We start from the raw sequence: 15585 nt of genomic DNA on the forward strand, positions 1-15585 counted from the left end.
TTTCCAGGGATTGAGGTGAGGTTGAGCAGCCTGTAGTTCCCAGGGTCCTCCCAGGGAGGAGAATTTATGGCCTTTGGAACAAAGGGCAGGCCACTCATGAGGACTACAAAGATGTTGTGAGGCTATGTAGGGAGGAAATTAGAAGGGCCAAAGCCCAACTAGAACGTAATCTGGCTTCTGATGTTAAGGACAACAAAAAAAGTTTCTATAAATACATCAGCAATAAAAGAAGGACTGAAAAGAAGATCATCCTTTATTAGATGAAGGTGGAAATAGAGTGACAAAGGATGAGGAAAAGGCTGAGGTACTTAATGCCTTCTACGCCTCAGTCTTTAGTAGTAGGACCAGTTGTTCCCTGAGTACCCAGCCCCCCGAGACAGTAGACAGGAGTGGGGAGCAGAACGAAGTCCCCATAATCCATGGGAAAATGGTGAGGGACCTGCTACAGCACTTAGAGACATACTAGTCTATGGGGCCAGGTGGGATCCACCCGAAAATACTGAGGGAGCTAGCAGAAGTACTCACCAAGACACTTTCAGTCATTTATCAGCACTCACAGAATCACAGAATGGTCAGGGTTGGAAGGGACCTCTGGAGATCATCTAGTCCAACCCCCCCCGCCAGAGCAGGGTCACCTACAACAGGTTGTACAGGACAGCATCCAGGCAAGTTTTGAATGTCTCCAGAGTGGGAGACCTGGCTAACCACGAAGTCCTAGTTGACTGGAGGTTAGCAAATGTGATGCCCATCTACAAGAAGGGCTGGAAGGAGGATCTGGGGAACTACAGGCCTGTCAGTCTGACCTCAGTGCCTGGGAAATTTATGGAACAGATCATCCTGAGTGACATTAACCAGCACATGTAGGACAACCAGGTGATCAGGCCCAGTCAGCATGGGCTTATGAAAGGCAGGTCCTGCTTGACAAACCTGACCTCCTTCTACAACAAGGTGACCCACTCAGTGGATGAGGGAAAGGCTGTGGATGTCATCTACCTAGATTTTAGTAAAGCCTTTGACACTATTTCCCACAGCATCCTCCTAGAGAAACTGGCTGCTCATGGCTTGGACAGGTGTACTCTTCGCTGGGTAAAAATCTGGCTGGAAGGCCGGGCCCAAAGAGTGGTGCTGAATGGAGTTAAATCCAGTTGGTGCCTGGTCACAACTGGTGTTCCCCAGGGCTCAGTATTGGGGCCGGTTCTATTTAATATCTTTATCAATGACCCGGACGAGGGCATCAAGTGCACCCTCAGTAAGTTTGCAGATGACACTAAGTTGAGCGGAATGTTGATATGCTTGAAGGCAGGAAGGCTCTACAGAGGGATCTGGACAGGCTGGATTGATGGACCAAAGCCAGTGGTATCAGGTTCAACAAGGCCAAGTGCCGGGTCCTGCACTTGCATCACAACAACCCCATGCAGCGCTACAGGCTTGGGGAAGAATGGCTGGAAAGCTGCCTGGCAGAAGAGGACCTGGGGGTGTTGGTTGACAGCCACCTGCATATGAGCCAGCAGTGTGCCCAGGTGGCCAAGAAGACCAATAGCATACTGTCTTCTATCAGAAATAGTGTGGTGAGCAGGACTAGGGAAGTGATTGTCCCCCTGTACTCAGCACTGGTGAGGCTCCCCCTCAAGTACTGTCTTCAGTTTTGGGCCCCTCAGTACAAGAAGGACATAGAGATTCTGCAGTGTGTCCAGAAAAGGGCAATGAAGCTGGCAAGGTGTCCAGAGCACAAGTCTGATGAAGAGCAGTTGAGGGAACTGGGGTTGTTTAGCCTGGATAAAAGGAGGCTGAGGGGAGACTTTATCGCTCTCTACAACTACCTGAAAGGACGTTGCAGAGAGTGAGGGTCGGTCTCTTCTCCCAAGTAACAAGCAATAGGACAAGAGGAAATAGCCTCAAGTTTCGTCAGTGGAGGTTTAGATTGGGTATTATGAAAAATTCCTTCAACGAAAGCGTTATTAAACATTAGAACAGGCTGCCCAGGGTAATAGTGGAATCGCCTTCCCCGGAGGTATTCAAACGATGGGTAGATGTGGTGCTCAGGGACACGGTTTAGTGGTGGTTTTGGCAGTGTGGGGTTGATGGTTGGACTTGATGATCTTAAAGGTCCCTTCCAACCTAGATGATTCTACTCTTTTGATTTTTTTTCTTCCTGGCAGTTCTGTGCTTGTGCTGAATTCCCACACTTTGACATTTGTGACTTTTGTAGATTTAAAAAAAAAAAATTCAGCTGAATTATCTGCACTAAGGGACTTCTGAATGCTGTTAAACTTCATGTAAAGGAAAAGCATGGGCTCAAACATTTATGCTCTTTTTCAAAGAAAGGTTAAAGAAAATAACTATACAAAACCACCATGAACATTCTGAAGTTTTGTTTCTCTAACATACCTTTAACGTTTAAAATTATTAAGTGTAATCCAGATGCTCCTATTATCTTCAAATATTGTTTTCATTGTTACCGCAGCTGAGGCTACTTACTGCTGAATAAATAAAGATATCTACAACACAGCATCACTGCTGGTTTTTTTTTGTTGGTTTTTTTCTTATGTTTTTGTCTATTTTAATTTTTATCACCTTGTGACTTTTCTGAAATAGAGCCAAATAAACTCAGAGCTTTGGGAAAGCTGTCTCTCTGGATATTACTATTAGGCTTCTCACATGAAATAATAATTTAATTTGTCATTAACACAGCTGACATTCAGTTTCCTTACCTCTCCTTCAGATACAACACCAGTTATGACCTAGTTTTATATAAATACTCAATACTTTCTGCTCTTTTACTTTCAGAATTATGGAACAGCTTACAGCCACACCTCCATCCAACTGAAAAGCATGCATTACACACCTCATTCTGTTTCACCAAAAACCCACCACACAACGTTACAGAAACACACCCTGATTTTTTGTTCCCTAGACACATAGTTAAGCAAGGAAGAATAATTTGATATGAAAGCAACATTAAGCTGTGATTTAAGCTTTTTTTTCAACTCCTCTCTTACCCTCTCCAAAACTTTGGGCTGCTTCCCAATATTTGCTCCCAATTGAATATTAACATGTTGAAAATTCATAGCTACTTGACTCCAAGGAGAGATTTACAGCCTTGTTGCTCAGATTCTTCAACATTTGGAACGTATCATAAATACAAGGTCTAGTCACACAAGTACCAAACATGTTGATACAACAGCCATCTGCATGAACATGATGACAGAATCATAGAATGGTTTAGGTTGGAAAGGACCTTGAAGATCATTGAGTTCTAACCCCCCTGCCATAGACAGGGACACCTCCCACTAGAACAGGCTGCGCAAGGCCACATCCAGCCTGGCCTTGAACACCCCCAGCGATGGGGCCTCAACAACCTGTCTGGGCAACTTGTTCCAGTGCCTCACCACCCTTAAAGTAAAAAACTTCTTCCTAATGTTTACTCTAAACCTGCCCTCTTCCAGTTTATAGCCATTCCCCCTGGTCCTATCACTACATGCCCTAGTAAAAAGTCCTTGCCCAGCTCTCCTGTAGGCCCCTGTTAGGTACTGGAAGGCAGCAATAAGATCTCCCTGGAGCCTTCTCTTCTCCAGGCTGAACAGCGCCAACTCTCTCAGCCTCTCCTCATAGGAGAGGTGCTCCAGCCCTTGGATCATCCACGTGGCTCTCCTCTGGACACACTCCAGCAGGTCCATGTCCTTATGTTGGGGACTCCAGAGCTGGATGCGGTACTCCAGGTGCGGTCTCACGATAGTGGAGTAGAGGGGCAGAACCACCTCCTTTGACCTGCTGGCCACATTTTTTTTTGATGTACATGTACATGTATCATGTACATTTGGTGTATCTTTTCTGAACATCTAAGTTTCCAAATGAAGTTGATGCACATACACAGAATGTCAACAAAACTTGCAACAGGGAAAAAAAAATACAACAAAAAACCCCACCAAAACCCAAAACCAGTTTGCTTAACACTGTTTATAGTATGCCACATTGCATCAAACTTATTTCACTTTGTATTCCCAGGCAACGCAAATACTGTGGATGAGAACTTGAAGTATGAAAGGCTGAAGAATCTTAGCTACTCATTCCGTATGTATTTGTGTAACCCTTTTTCCCTCAATAATCCTGCTGAGAAAACAGTCATCACAGTCTAATCCACCTAAAGTTATTCCTTAAATATCAGTATGTAATGCATTTTTCTGCAGTAATAAAACTCCAAAACTTCAGAACTTAAGTTCCACTCAGGATAGACAAGAAATGAGAAACATATTTTATGGAAAAAGGCAATCTAATTTAAAATAAAAGCAAAGACATTATTTTAACTAAGTCTCAATCTATCTTTCAAATATTCTCCCTACAGATTTCTATTTCAGAATCAGGTTGGGAAAGTTATATATAAGAGAAAAACTAAACACCTCTATTATTTGAAAAAGATTGGTCAAACTGATCGGTTTTAAATCAGAAAACAAGAATTATGATCTCAGAGATTTAGAATGCAGGAGGAAAGAGATGGCTTAGGAAAAATATATGCCCTCTTTAGAGAGAAGTATCTTTAATGTTTAGACACTTAAGAGGTAAATCAGCCATGAATGTATGAAAAATAAACTGATCTATGTTTAAATAACTGTTTCAAAACTTTGAGTACTGAAGTTAAGATTGCAGATTTATGCAGAGAGCGGAAAATCATTACATTTTCCTATTCCTTTACAGTACCATGTAGTAAATCAGAGCAATCTGCATTACAAATATTACACACAGTAGGGGGAAATTATGCTTTCCAACAATCTCTTGCTTCAACAGCATAAACCTCTTTGAAAACAGAGGTTGTTGATTTTTTTAATGTTCATATTAAATCTTAATCTAAGTACATATCATGTTAAAAAAAAATAAATATCCAAATATAGCCCAAACAGAATATTCCTAACTTTTCATTTAATTTGTTCCCTCCCTTTCTTACCTTCTCTGGAGGTGCAGGAGGTTGAAATCTCTTTGCACAGACTAGAAATGCATCAGGCTGTGGCTTGCCACACTTCACCTCGGGGTCATCTCCCAACACAATATGATGAAAAAGACCAAAGAAGTCTTTGTGTCTGGCTGTTTTCATCTGAAATGTCACTTCAGCTGAGCTGGTGGCAACAGCTATGGGTATGTTGTGTTTGTGTAAATGACGTATCAGCTTATCAACCCCTGCAAGAAAAATGTATAAATTTTATTTTATATATATATACGCATATATGTAGGTATATGTATTAATATCTATACCTACTTACAATGTATTTAGCAATACTTCAACAATGTTGTCTTACTGAATATAACAACCTATTTCAACCAGTTAGCATGGAAGAAAATTCTTGCGATGTCTGAAACATTCCTTCTCCACACAAAAATCATGGAACATTCCTCAAGTTATATACTTATTCTGTCATCAAACGATGCTTTTCTCAAAATATGCCAAAAATGGCTTCAACATCATTGCGAAGTACATCCACCAGAAGCTTATTAAGTAATGTCTCCAACATTATGTATGTTTATTATTTCCAACTCTCTGTAAGTGAGATAAAAGCACACAGGGAACATTTTCTTTTTTACACAGTTATGCTCCTGAAAATAAAATAATAATTAAAAAAAAAATCAAAGTCAAAGAAATATACTCTTCTCACTGAACAGTATAGTTTTAATTTCTGAAGCATGTATCCAACTGGCTTAAACCAGCCCCTAAGAGAGCTCAGTTTCTCTCTTTTGCAATTACTGAAGCAAGTAACACTGGGCAGAGGAGGGGAGCTGTCAGTCACAGTTGTTAATACCAGAGCTTTATCTATTGATGCTGTGAACCCAGAGTAATGAACACCTCAAGCCTAATGGGTAGAAACTTCAATCTGATCCAGTCTTCTAGGGAAGGTTAATGCAGGGAACAGTGAAAACACAGCAGTCTGTGTAAGAGGGAAACATACTGCATTATTCAGTGTACGTTTTGAGTTTCCTTTGAAGAGGTTTCAATGCTCCTTTGCTGCAGCATCCTACATGCTGGATGCCCCTCTCAGACAAAACAATTAGCAGTGCCTAATGGAGAACAGAGTGGAGGTCCAATCTTTACCAATTCACAAGATAAAATCCCTCCGTATCTGTAAAATCATTTCAGCTCTGCTTCTCGGCGTGAATCTAAACTGTGCGGGACAAAGGATATTAGTTTCAGGTAGATAAGCCTCCAGTTGACTTCTGGCTCTTTGAACCAACTTGAGAACAATTCTTTGCTTTCATCTTCCAACTGCATGAATTCCTACCCTACTTTTCATGTCTGGCTATACTAATGTAATCTTATTCTCTTCCTCTTGATTCACTGTCATACTTACGTCTGGTCCCTGCTCTCTCAAAACATTCCTACTCCTCATACACATTTAATTCTTTCCTTTGCCACCCCAGCATCTCCAATTTGCATTTCCCATGTGATCCAGCCTTTCTGCTCCATTTCTCCATTTTCACAATTCTATTAACAACAATCTTATCTGCAATACATTTTTCCTAAGTATAGTCATATGCCAACTTTGAGAAGTTATAATTACTACTGCTAATAAAGCGTGCAGATTAGTAAATAGGTGCATTAGATGGCCCATCTATCTGAAAATACAACCCGTAGATGTGGCTCTCCACAGATTTCTGCTCTATTCTCCATAATCAAATCAACCAATTAATAACTCACATTTCCAGATCCAGCCTTTTAATACATGTACTTCTGCGAAGTTAGATTCCAGCTGGACAGAAATAACAACAGAGTTATTCCTCCTCTAATGTCAACGCATCACCCATTTAAAAGCCTTCCTATGCTCCCTTAAATGGCTATATTAATAATAAGCAAGTGCACTTTTTCCCAAATGATGCTACTCTGTCCTCTCACTGAAATATGATGCTAAATACAAGTTAACTTTTTATTCCAGATACAGATTATAACTTCATTCTGAAACATGTGAAGAACGTCCATATTGAATTAACAGAAGTACTAAGATATCTTAGTACTCTTAGACCATAGAACCATAGAATGGTTTAGGTTGGAAAGACCCTTGAAGACCATCGAGTTCCACCCCCCCTGCCATGGGCAGGGACACCTCCCCCTCGACCAAGTTGCCCAAGGCCACATCCAGCCTGGCCTTGAACACCCCCAGGGATGGGGCCTCAACAACCCCTCTGGGCAACCTGCTCCACTGCCTCACCGCCCTTAAAGTGAAAAACTTCTTCCTAATGTTTACTCTAAACCTGCCTTCTCCCAGTTTATAGCCATTCCCCCTCATCCTATCACTCAAGCCCTAGTAAAAAGGCCTTCCCCAGCTCTCCTGCAGGCCCCCTTTAGGTACTGGAAGGCAGCAATAAGATCTCCCTGGAGCCTTCTCTTCTCCAGGCTGAACAGCCCCAGGTGTCTCAGCCTCTCCTCATAGGAGAGGTGCTCCAGCCCTCTGATCATCCTTGTGGCCCTCCTGTCGACACGCTCCAGCAGGTCCATGTCTTTCTTATGTTGGGGACTCCAGGCCTGGATGCAGTACTCCAGGTGGGGTCTCACAAGAGTGGAGTAGAGGGACAGAATCACCTCCTTTGACCTGATCGGTAGACTAAATGCCTCTCTTAAAAAAATAAAATGCATTCATTCAAAGGAATTTATTCTAAATAATCTGCAACGTTTAGCTAGGCTAGCATACCACGTATATAGTAACATAAAGAAGTCTAACGATTACATAAGTAAGAAGACTTTTCCTATCGCCTATGCCCTTGCTATGACATAATTAGTTTTCTCTAAAGTTGTGCTCTTTTCAAATAGCTAATTTTCTACAGTCCCACTGTATCACAACTTCAGTTCATCTGTCACAGGGTATGTCTATTCTACATTACTGTTGGAGGTAGCCAGTAACAGAAAAGTACTGTTGCAGAAAGGATATTTTTCCAGGGTTCTCTCTTATATTCTCCGAGCATGTCATGATTTCAGTGTGTAGATCTGTGCGTGTGTTTACTTTTCCTTTTTGTCTTCCCTTACTACAAGGGAGCTAAAATGCAGCTGTCCCTAATACCTCCAGGGAGCAAAGATTTGAATTATTCAGAAAACACACTTTAATAAAAATATGCTATTTAAAAACGATTATTTGCATATATATAAACATAGCAAGATAAATTAGAAAAAAAAAATACAAGGGGAAAATCAGATGGGTGGAAAAAAATTAAATTGCATATGGAAGAATAGCTAGCATAACAAGCTCCAGACAGTATTTTAATTCCAAGTTTGTTATTTCTTTGTAAAAGCTATAGATCAACAAGATCCTTTTGTTTGCCTCAATTACCACCAGTATAGCTCTAGACACTTTGCCACCACATCAAATTACTAACACAATTATTGTACTAATTCAGCATATAATTCTTCATTAGGGAGATAATACCTTTCTGAGTATCTTTCCTGTGCTTCTTTTTACAGAAAACATCAACAGAAGGGGAAGTGGGGAACTGCTTTAAAGATCTGTAAGAAACTTGCCCTGGCATATACTTTGTTATTATACACCCTATAGCTACACAGATTTTTTTCAATCAAATGAAGACTTCAGTTACATCAAAAACAACCAATTAAAAACTCAATGGACATGAACAAGTATGGTGAGTCCTGTGAACTCACTAACTTCTAGTTCTAGCTTACTTGTAGCTACCATGGAAGGGTTAGAGGCCCATTCATCACAGGCAGATCTATCTGCTGGGCTTCCTGGGACCATCCTCCACCCCTCCTACTGAAAGCTTAGCCACATGCAGCAAGCTGGGGTTGTTGTTTTTTTTCTTTTTCTTTTTTTTTTCTTTTTCCTTTTAGTATCTTTGATTAAAAACAAAAAATAAAGAAAGATCAAAGGAAATAAGGATCTCTGTTTTTCCAGCATAAGGGTATGCTCTTAATGTGGTACACATGCAAAAACAATCTTAGGCAGTACAACATAAATTCTTCAAGTAATCATCAAAAAAGTTAGGAATAAATATCCCACATTGCTATGCTTTATTTCCAAATGTACTCTTTCATTTCAAATACTCAAAAAGGTAAATACTGTTTCTTTCCTCTTTAAATATTGTTTTAGAAGAGAGACAGAAGCTTACTATATTCCAAATGTAATAGTTAAATACTGGTAAGTACTGGAAAGAAAAATAGGTGAAAAGCATTGTAAGCTGAGTTTAGTTACAGAAGCTGAAAAGAAGGATCAACTTTAAATGTCAGCATCTCTAAAACCTGATTAATCACAAATGTCAATGAAGTTAACAACTTTGTGAAAAGAAAAAGAAAACAAACTAAACCAACAGAAAGGAGTCATTTTTTCTGAGACCACAGACACATTTTAAAGGAAGAGATCATCACTTTTGTTCTGAAAGTTGCAGGAAAAAATGTGTATTTTTTATATATATATATATTTTTTTTTTTTAAGGAAGTAGTATTCCTCTATTGCACTCCAAATGTGGTGTTTGTTCTCTTTAGATTCAGCTGGAACCACAGTGACTAATATATTGGATCAACTGACAAACTAAAATTAAGATTTATAGCAAACAACAAAACCCTTGGGCTAACTTGCATTTTCCTTTTCATTGACTAATACGACCACGTACAGCAACAGTTCAGGAAACCAAATAATGCTACGCTAAAATGATCTAATGATAGTCCCTATCTAATTACTTATATGCTATTATAACATTGTTTTCGACATGATTTTTTTTTCAGTTATCACATTTTATAATCAAATGTCATTCTTCATTATGAAGTGAGAATTAAAAAGACGTAACTCCTGAGAGCTAATTCAAATTTATGGAAAACAAAGGGAATTTTTATTTTCTCTTTTGCCCTGTACACTGAAATTTTTCTTGGAAGAACTATACTGATCACCAAGTGCTTTCTTCACATAGCTTGCCCACAAATTATGAACACAAATACAACTTCACACTCTTTTTGCAGCCTTTCAGCACTCCCTCTATGAAGATCTTCGTATACATCTGTCACAGTGTTGCTCCTCATTCACCACCGTGTAGATACAGTTAGGTTTCTACTCACTCTAACAGCATGAGAACAGAGAACACCTGACCTCTGGGGCACCAAAATCAAGGCTCTTTAGAGACCCATATTCAAGTCCACTTCATTTTGCTGTAGTGTTACACAAAACAACCCGTCTGAGAGCCTTCAGTGTGTTTTTGGAAGAAAAGATTTACCACTGAGAAAAAGACTAAAGGAAACCAAAGTGCTTCATGCATTGTTTAAATTAACTGCATACATACCTTATGCATGTCTTGTATGATTTATGTCCAGTTGTGCACAAACAGAAAACTTAAGGATAAATACAGCCTCTATATGAAAGGACAGCTCCTCCTTTTCAAAATCATTTACAGTTCCTACAGTGAATGTGGTATCAGACCAAACTTAAAGTTCTTCAAGATTTCATCACTCTCTTTAATCAAAGAAAAGCTAACATGACCACTCAAAGCTTTGTCAAGTTGATTAGATTTCTAGCCAATTGGATGATAATTCTTTAAGTTCACAGCAGTGATTCTACGGTAAAAGCCTCAGCAGCCTCTGAACTAAAAGGTGGGGTCTCATGAGAGTGGAATGGAAGGGCAAAGAAAAAAACACAACAATCTCACATAGAACGAGAAGCAGCTGGCTGTTCACTTAAGTCACAAACTGATTAAAAAATATTTTTTATGTAGTTTGGTGTGCTACAACAGTTGCAAGCCCATCAGCACAGTGCTAATCATTATCTACACTTTCTCTCAAGCCTGAAGTGAAGTCAGCATTGTTGCTGTGAAGGTGACAGTGTGACAAAGGTGGGGCTATCCGCCACTTGGTGTAATTGCCATGAATCTGATGAGACTACGGAAATGTAGCTCTGAGATCCACCTCTTTCTTTTTTGTTAGGAGATATTAAAAATGCTATCTGCAATGGTATTCTGTCCTTTTACTGAGCTACAAAAGTGGAGGTGGAAACTAATAACCTACTTCCCAATTTGGAAGGTGTCCTGGTTTCAGCCGGGAAAGTTTCAGCTAGGAAAGAGTTAATTTTCTTTCTAGTAATTGCTGTGAAAGGAATGTCAACAATACACATTGTTTTAATTGTTGCAAGGTAATTGACTATTAATAAAGAATTCTACCTTCTCATCTTATTGCTCTCTAAAAAGTACGAGATCCTTCTGGTGGCAGACTCCCTCTTCACTAAATCGATAATTTCATTTTTATCTGGACATACTGACACATGCAAGGTCATGGAAGAAGTATAAGTACTAAATTTTACACAATTCAGAACCTCTGTCAACTGTGTTGCTGACTTCCTGGTAAAAGCATTTTTGGATTGCAATCCTTTAGGACTTAATGCAAAGGCCAAATATGTGAAATCAGCCAAAAAGACAGCATCATCCCAAGTCTGCAGCTAACTGACTGATCTCTAGGGGTTACAGGCTCACTGAGCCCAGCATGGACTCACTGGAGTTTCCTACCATTAAAACAATAATAGCAAGGAAAAGAAAAGGTAACATGGTAGGAAGTCTGTTTAACTGCTAAGAGCACAAGATGAATCAAGAAAACAATAAGCACACTAGAGTGCTGGTTGAGTGGAACTGTTGAAGAAAAAAAAAAATTACTTTAGAGTAAGCTGACATTAGAACTTGAACTGCTTTTCTTTCTTCTCTTTTTGTGACTTCTGACTGGCTTCATTTGGTACTAAAACTGAGCTATGAAATTACTTCCTCATGTCTGCAAGAGACAGTCAACTGTCCCTGAACTGGAAAATAGTTTGCACATCACATTCTACACTGGCTGAACAGGAGCTGCAACAAAGAAATCCCAGTTATCATGAAAATGACCAAAAAATGGAAAATGCCTGAAAAAAAGGTACGCATAACCACACAATCCTTAAGGATCTGTGCTTTGCGATGATGATGAGCCAAAAAAAGAGACTGCTGTCATTAATTTCATAACCCTGACATAATTGTAGTAACTGTTGGCAGCTGTGTAACTCGGAGTTAGATTCTGGGTCTATGTTAAGCTAAAGCACACCTGTACATGTATAGGTAAACATACATATGCATGGTTTTCTTCTGCTCCACTTGTCACTCCTCATTCTTTTGACTATCCACTTCCCTGCAACGTAGTACTGTATTTGCAGAAACAGAAAGTCTACTGTATTACTCTTGCAGATAACAATGTCTGTACTCTGACAGAAATATTTAGAAAAGCAGCACAAGTGGCAGCCTTGTCATTTTGTCAGCATTGTCTTGGATTAATTCCTTTCTCCGCTGAATCAAAACTAGCCTTCCCTAAGATTCTTTCAAAACTAAAAATAAATCTAACTCTGAAAACCTCTCAAATAGTTATCAGGAAATTCCACATTAGAAATGGATATATCCTCTACATAGATGAAATCTGTATTTTGACCACAGCCTGGTGTATTGAAGCTTGTCAATCAGTTAAGCCACACTGAAATAGTCAAAATTCTGTCTTCAACCAATAATGCCTCAGAGCTGTTGTACATTAAGTGACATGGCTGTGATATAGCCTGTCAGGCAAAGAACTGCTTTGCCAATCGTATACTTGTACAACTTCCACACCATCCTTAACCATCACTGATATACCTGTCCATTACTTGATTTGGGAATTAACAGTTATCGTCATTGGTACAAACATGTGCATAGCTCAATGTATGTCCAGAAAGAAGTGCCACTTTGCTTGAGTCACTTTTTCAAACATCATTGGTCATCATTCAGCACTGCTCTCCACCAAACCAAATTTGAATTTTATTTTTTGGAAAACCTGTAGAAATTGACTGAAAAATAGAATCTCACCTACCTATTAACTGCCAAAAGATGGCTAGAGAATCAGCATGTCAAAGTCATCTTACACCATTAATAAATATGATGATTAACTTTCACTCTCTTGTATTTACCTGTCCCTATCTGAAAGTTTAGTCATTTAGAACATTGCAAATTCAAAATGTCAGCACAGTCTTACATCTTATACAACACCTGCATGAAGTCCATTCTTAATTAAAGAATATTAAGAGGCTGTAGAATAAATCCATAATGATTACATTAATAAATAACCTCAGAAGATACAAAAGGACAGAAGAAAAGTATCAGATTAAAAAATCTGGTTATCAGATTGAAGAACACGTCAGCCCTTAAAGAAACAGCTAGAGCCACTTCTTTCTAGATTATTAGCTGACAACAACCTGGTTTTCTCAAAATTCATGGTAATTCGGATTATGTCTCATACGCTGCTACCAAGTAAAGTACAGATCCCATTACTCCAGTGACCAAGGCTGCCTTTGCTCCCCACAACGGCCCTTGAGTGTAAAGTATGTAAGTTCACATCAATTGTGCTTTAGAAAATAGCCTGAAGAAAGTTATCATATGTATTCAGTTGAACTGAAAAGATAATCAGTTGAACATTTCTGGCAATGATAAAAATGTTTACTTGCTTGTCCCAGTAGGAATTTCGCTTGTTTCATCTATAATAGACCAGCTTCAGCAAGCCCAGAATTCATGTTTTGAAGGCAGCAACAGCACAAAACTTCATGTTTCCTTCATCAGATCTGTTCCATCACCTCTCTGCAACTCTGTTCAAGCCAGCTCAGCCACATTATCAGTTTTCAGCAGGCACAGAATATCTACTTAATGGCATCTATTACCTGTGCTGTTATGTTACAGCGACTCTTCTCTGTGCATCCTAACATTTCACCCAGTCTGTCCATCTGGCATTTTCTAAGCCCAGACTACTGTTTTTTTTGTTTGTCTTGCAAAAGATATAGCTTCAAAGTTAGTCCCAGAAGTTTGACATGAAAAGTTAAGACACATCCCTCCATCTTTCTTGTTTTCCTGGCGAGTTTGATCAGGCTTACAGTTTTAGGTGGATCTATAAGTGAGAAACATGCAATTTGAAAAATCTTGCATATAAAAAACACCAATGAGATAACTAAATAAATTGGCTGCACAAAATACTCAAGTTTTTAAGCTGCCTAAAAAAATTACACCTTTTATTTTTGCTGCTTGTTATTTATTCCTAAGATACCACGTTTTTAACTTTCATCCTCTTAACACATTATGAAACTAGGTATAAAAAAGCATCTCAAAATTAAAACATCATTAATGCACTGTAGAGATTGTCAGCATAAACAAGCATACATTCAAAGAGAAAAAAATATAACAGTTAGACTTCTTATAGTGATATGTAATTATTTCACTTTTAATACTATTTTTTATTCCTCCCCCTCCTCAGTTTTTTTTTTCTTCATAAATTATTGATATTTGCTCCAGGAACTTTAACATTGTACAAAAAGTTCATAGCAATCATAGCTTTAGGTACTGCTTGTCTTGTGTGGCTAAGGATTTTTCTCTAAGCATTCCAGATGTAAATGTAATGGAATATAGAAGTCTGAGTTCATACCACAGGTAAGATTCATCCTCTTGTTTATCTTGAGGTACCTCGTTTAAGCTACTCATTCAGGCTTCCTGCACAATCACTGGTAAAAGAAACGTCTTAGGATGAATTGAGAAACCTTCCCTTTCCTTTGGCACACAGCTGGCTCAGATGCCATGCTTAAGTTTCAATTGTTAAGGTTAGGCGAGATGAATCCCAGCTGAAAGAACCCATGGGCTCATGTATTTGCCTGCAAAGAGTATTTGTGCTTAACTAAGTCCGGACTATGCTTATAGCCAGAGAAAACTAACTTGCTGAGTTACACAGATGCCAACAGCAATTATAAAAAAATGTCTGTTTTACAAAATACAATTCATGCACATTTACCTAGTCACTTTTTCTTCTTTTAAAACATATAGAAAAAAAAGCTGTTCTCCAAGTAAACAAGAAGAAAAAGGTTTCAGTACTCTAACAGGTAAAATATCTCTTGAACAGGCAATTAACAGGTAGATTTGATTAAAACTTGCCAAAACAAGAGTGATGAAACTGAATCTGTAAAAGGAACTGTTTTGTGGAAGGCAGATTAAAAACTTCTACCTTGGTTAGCATTTAAGTAATTTCATAAACAGTTTATAAATATTGAAGAGAAACATACCTGGCATCAATTCAGCAGTAGGGAATATCTTCTCCTGCTTCATTTTACTTTCTTGTAATAACTCTTCTTTGGTTATTGGAAGATCTAGAACATCTCGAATAATCTGTGCTCCTTCTAGGGCTTTTTTACCCATGACCAAGGACTTCACATCCCAGGTATAGGTCTTTCCAAAACGCCCACAGATCTCTTCGAACACTACTGTATAGAGATGCTCGGTATCTGCCAAAAAAATAATTAAGAAAAAAAAAAGATTAAACCCCTGTACAACTAGCTGAGCAGCCAATCTTACAAGGAGTACCACATAAATGGTCACAGACTGAACTGCCAGAGGGCACATCGAAGTGGGCAAATTGCCCTCCCTTTATTTGCAGAGGGGAAGCCAAACTTGTAAGATCACCTCAGAGGTACCTGGGTTTTTTAAGTTGTCATTTCTGTGTTAAGAAAACATTACTGAGGGTCACAACAAAGAACCACATGGACCTGCTCCTTCATCACTTTTCTTTACTATACAGGTTAGCAAGCAGTGTCTTAATTAAAATACTCTTATTTA

At 38.9% G+C, this 15585-nt stretch overlaps 1 protein-coding gene across 1 annotated transcript in view; it reads right to left on the reverse strand.

The window, feature by feature from the left end:
• Nucleotides 1–15372, reverse strand: part of HDHD1 (haloacid dehalogenase-like hydrolase domain containing 1) — a 42139-nt gene extending 26767 nt beyond the window's left edge. Inside the window, exons 1-2 of the mRNA XM_009889465.1 lie at nucleotides 15036–15372; nucleotides 4940–5169 (exon numbers count right to left, since the gene is read on the reverse strand). Coding sequence (XP_009887767.1) covers nucleotides 4940–5169; nucleotides 15036–15372 — 567 coding nt within the window. The remainder of the gene's footprint in view (nucleotides 1–4939; nucleotides 5170–15035) is intronic.
• Between the last annotated feature and the right edge of the window lie 213 nt (nucleotides 15373–15585).

Source organism: Charadrius vociferus, unplaced genomic scaffold (assembly GCF_000708025.1).
Source record: "Charadrius vociferus isolate BGI_N301 unplaced genomic scaffold, ASM70802v2 scaffold26, whole genome shotgun sequence".
Lineage (NCBI taxonomy): Eukaryota > Metazoa > Chordata > Aves > Charadriiformes > Charadriidae > Charadrius > Charadrius vociferus.